General features: G+C 45.6%; 1 protein-coding gene across 1 annotated transcript in view; it reads left to right on the top strand.

Moving 5' to 3' along the window:
* LOC134452631 (neural cell adhesion molecule 1-like) overlaps nt 1-5,000 on the top strand; it is a 325,966-nt gene that overhangs the window by 258,800 nt on the left and 62,166 nt on the right. Inside the window, exon 9 of the mRNA XM_063203118.1 lies at nt 802-952. Within this exon, the coding sequence (XP_063059188.1) occupies nt 802-952 (151 nt within the window). The remainder of the gene's footprint in view (nt 1-801; nt 953-5,000) is intronic.

The raw sequence follows: 5,000 nt of genomic DNA, 5'->3' as shown, positions 1-5,000 counted from the left end.
TTTTTCACCACATTGCACATTCACAAGGCTGCCTCCTCCTGCCACATGTAATGGGTTTAGTGCCATGGTTAAATTACACCTTGTGTGGAAAATGAGAATTATTCACTAACTCGTATCGCAGTCATTAACTCTGCTGGCATTGCAGTCAATACTGCTGCATTATTTCAACACTAAGGGAGTAGACTCGACTAAAAGCATTTTATTGGTCATACTGCATTTGCTGTGCATTCCAGTTCACCGGACATCCATCCAGAACGAGTGGCTATTATTTGGATCCTGGCTGTTGAATTACACTCCTGAAATCGGCACCTTCTAAAGGGAGGGGTTGCGGAGTTGCTGTTTGTGTAATAACAATAATAATTTTTATTTTAAGCGCCTTTCAAGATAATCAAGGTCACTTTTAAAAGACGTTAGAGCAGCAAGAGTAATAACACAACATAACATAACATCAATGAATGTATGCATCACACCTAAAATAGGAAAATGATTAAAAGGGAAAAAAGGCAAAGAGAAGTAATAGTAAAATAGATAAATAGGTACAAAAAGAGGTGTGTAGGCGATGTGTCTGATTTTTTTTTTAATGTGTCGCTGTGTTGTACTCAGGTGCTCAGGTGCTCAGGTGCGTCATCGAAGGAGTCAAGAGAAGAGGAGGATTCTGAAAGACGTGCTTATTTCCATGACAGTCAGCTTACTTCTCTCTCTCTCTCTCTCTCTCTCTCTCTCTCTCTCTCTCTCTCTCCCTCTCTCTCCCTCTCTCTCTCTCTCTCTCTCTCTCTCTCTCTCTCTCTCTCTCCTCTGTAGAGTCTGGATGGTAATGTGGTAGTGCGGAGTGATGCTCGCGTCTCCTCCCTGACGCTGAAGTATGTGCAGTTCACCGACGCCGGCCAGTACGTTTGCACTGCCAGCAACGTCATTGGACAGGACTTAAAGAGCATGTTCCTGGAAGTCAGTTGTAAGTACACACACACACACACACACACACACACACACACACACACACACACACACATTGAGCGGCCAATGGGGGGTGCTCGCCATTAATGACCACCTGGATGAGCTGTCTCTCTCTTTCTCTCTCACACACATAGACTCTCTCTCTCTCTCTCTTTCTCTGTATCTGTCTCCCTCCTCTCCTCCTCTCTTTCTATGTGCATAGGCACACAAAAGTAAGTTGTGCACACATAACATAACGTAACGTAACGTGACGTGACGTGACGTGACGTGACGTGACGTGACGTGACGTGACGTGACGTGACGTGACGTGACGTGACGTGACGTGACGTGACGTGACGTGACGTGACGTGACGTGACCTGACGTGACCTGACCTAACGTGACGTGACGTGACGTGACGTGACGTGACGTGACGTGACGTGACGTGACATGACAGTAAAAGTCAGTGACAACCACACATACATGGATCTTTCGGTATTATACTGTCCTCAGTTCAAGGCCTCCACCTCCCTGCTCTCCTCCGGCTCCTCTGTCTGGCAAATAATAGGCTATTGTGTGTCTGGCTGCTGCTCGAGGTGCCGTGTAAAGTGCAGGTCTCGCTGAGTGCTGTACCAGACACAAGAGGCCTTATAAACTGCTGATAAAGGCAGAAGAAGGCCTCCTCCACCGCACACCTTTCAGCCAGATGGAGTGGGGTACTGTGAGTGTGAGTTATTATTGTGTGCGCTCGGCCGTCACTTTAAATAGGAAACGGCAGTCATTTCGGTTGCGTCCACTCATCTGTGGATGAACACGTCTCCTTTCAAACGCTCTCCCCCCCATTTAATCTGACTCGCTCCGGCAGACACTCGCATACTGCTGACCCCTCGCACTCCGCAAATGTTTTTTATGCTTGTACACACACACACATACTCTTGGATATACATACACACACAAGCGCGTGCACTCTCTCTCTCTCTCTCTCTCTCTCTCTCTCTCTCTCTCTCTCTCTCTCTCTCTCTCTCTCTCTCTCTGTTTTTTTCTCTCTGTGTCTTTCTCTCTCTCTCAGTCTTTCTCTTTCTCTCTCACTCCCTGCTGGTGTTTCTGCTGTGCTAGACTTTCTGTTTATTTAAGCCCTAGGTGTCTACAGTTCTTAATAACCTGCGAGAAAAATGTTTTACCTATTCTATACAAACATTTGTAGCATCAGTAGAATGCATATGTTTATTTATTTAGCTTACCATTGTTTTATTAAGTTGAAATAAATGGCACACGCAGCCCAAGCACTTATATTGTGACATGCACAGACGCCCACGGAAGCGAACAGTCCTCACGGATATAACACTACTGACTTCCCTGATAACATTATGTACTCCAGGCTCTGTCGTGGCCTAACGGTAGGGCACTGGGTTACTGCGCCGGACACCCGGGTTCGATTCCGGCCCGGGTCATTTGCTGATCCTCCCCCGATCTCTCTCTCCCCCACTTAAGTCCTGTCACCTATCATACTGTCCTATCGAAATAAAAGCAAAAATTCCCCTAAAGAATATTTTAAAAAATATATACAGTATATAATACATATGTATTCCAGTCCACTCCCTACCAAGAGCCCACCTCAGCAATGTGGCTGCAGAGCCCAGCCGCAACAGAAACAAAGACCACCCACACCCTAACAAACTGTACCAGTGATGCCCAACCAGGGACTGCATGTAGTAGCCTACCTCTAAGGCAGGGATGGGCAATTGTTTTAGTCAAAGAACCACATACATGAATATTGACCAAAGGGCCAGGTGTCGCAGGCAACTCACCTTTGTCAGTATGCACATTGCCTATGTACTTGGCTACTCTGATTTGCTAAGTTAAGATAAAGGCCTTTCTTGCAAATTAACTTTCTTTGTAAGTTAAGAGTCTTAAAGAGTCTTTCTTGTAAAATCTCTGTAGGGCAGATTAAATGACTTTGCAGGCCATGTGTGGCCCCCGGGCCTTAGATTACCAACCTCTGCTCTATGGGGTAGACCAGTGTTTCTCAACCTTTTTTTAGGCGAGGCACCCTTTCAATTCATGAAAAATGTTAAGGCACCCCAAACCATCAAGCCGTAACATGGCATCGCATCCGATACCACACAAGCTCAGAAAAGTAAAACATTGGGAGACGTCACACAACCTACGTTCGAAGTTGCAGCTGACTGGGGTGACCTATATTTACTTTATTGTGCGTGAATGGGAAATGAAAGATTCCCCTGACTAACATTAACTTATCAATTTAGACAAATATGTATTATATTGCATAATTTATTTATCAGCCACGTTTTCACGGCACCCCTGAGGGGGGCCTGCGGCACCCCAGGGTGCCCCGGCACCCCTGTTGAGAAACACTGGGGTAGACAAGCACACTACAGGGGGTACGTGGAAATGTTGATAATAACACAAGTATGGAGCACAGTCACACAGGGATAGAGTACATGCGAGATACTGTATGGAGTTAGGGGGTGCAGTAAAGTCATTGACTACAACAGACACTCAGCAGACAATTCAGCCAGCTCAGGCTTGGATCAAAGCTGCAGCGAGACGGCCTCACAGAAATGTTTTAAGCCATCAGCCTTGATTAAGCCCAATTAGTAGTAATGAATCCCACTTAGTAATAATGATTGTTCGTTAAGAGCTTTGTGTCTGAGAAGGAGCCTTGATTTCTTATCATGGAGGCTACCATACTCAGCTAATAGACCTATAGATATTCAGTCAGAGGGAGGAGAGTGACATTATTACACAATGAAAAGCGAACTCGGAGGAGACAGGTTAGTCCACTTTGCATGAATAGGATTTGACATGTTCATTTTCCAATTTGCATCACCCCAAGAGAGTGACAACAGCCAGTATGAGAATCACACACTCATGAATCGTTGATTCAATTTTTACTAACAAATACAAACTCAAACTCAACCCAAAGCCTAACCTCCTTAGCAGAGGTAATAATTACCTATTGTAGTCTATTGTAATGATACACATTCAACAGTATTTATCCCCTTGCATGGAATAGATTAGAGAGACCTGACAAGACAGTCTCTGTCCTAAAGATAGCTCTACAGTAAACAGAGCTGGATATTAAAAAAGCTGTTAATTCAACACTTAGAGTACTCTGGGACCAAATACAATCAATGGGAGTGTCAAATCGACTCTTAAAGTGTTAAATCAACACTGCAAGGTTTTTTTGTTTTTGTTTTTTACACTGCATCTGTATAAAGTCTCTGCTTGTCTGCAGTGCCTGACTCTGGCTCCAATATAGGGTATCTGTGCTTGGCTGCACTGCATGCACTTGGCTGTGCTGCTTGTTGTGGCATTGCAGGATGGGGCTGCTGCTGGTGTTACGCAGCTGTGGTCTGCAGAGTGAGAGCTGCAGTAAGTCAGAGTGGAGGAGACTTCCTCTCTCTCTCTCTCTCTCTCTCTCTCTCTCTCTCTCTCTCTCTCTCTCTCTCTCTCTCTCTCTCTCTCTCTCTTTCTCTCCATCCTCTCCCCTCTAGCCCTGCAGGCCTGTCACAACAGGGCAAGCAAACTAGTCAATAGCTTTGGGCCCCCCGCTGAAACACCACCCCTCCTCCACCCCTCTACTTGTATTCATATGACAGCAGTGTCAACTTTGTGACTGTGGTAACGCCTCCGTGAATTCAGTGACCGAATAGTTTAATGATACTTAAATCGAATTTAATATGTCTCGAGGGGGGGGGCTCAATAGTTTGAAGAGAAGAAAAGGGTCCCAAGTCCCTTTTTTGCCTAGGGCCCCCTCTGATTTCTTTGAAACCGCCCTGTTCCTCTGTCATCCCACGCAATAACAGGCCCCTCTCCTCCTATCAGACAGATCACAGGCTGATTAATGCTCCGACACGCAGAGATAAAAGAGGCAGAGGAGAGATAGTGAGGAGAATGTGAAAGGAAGAGTGAGAGGAGGGGAGAAAAAAAAGAAGAAGAATAGAAAAGCTGAGTGCTTTGGTACCTGTGTGTGTGTGTGTGTGTGTGTGTGTGTGTGTGTGTGTGTGTGTGTGTGTGTGTGTGTGTGTGTGTGTGTGTGTGTGTG

The sequence above is a fragment of the Engraulis encrasicolus genome, chromosome 7 (genome assembly GCF_034702125.1).
Source record: "Engraulis encrasicolus isolate BLACKSEA-1 chromosome 7, IST_EnEncr_1.0, whole genome shotgun sequence".
In the NCBI taxonomy this organism is placed as follows: Eukaryota; Metazoa; Chordata; class Actinopteri; order Clupeiformes; family Engraulidae; genus Engraulis; species Engraulis encrasicolus.
This window is presented reverse-complemented; position numbering and strand designations above follow the sequence as displayed.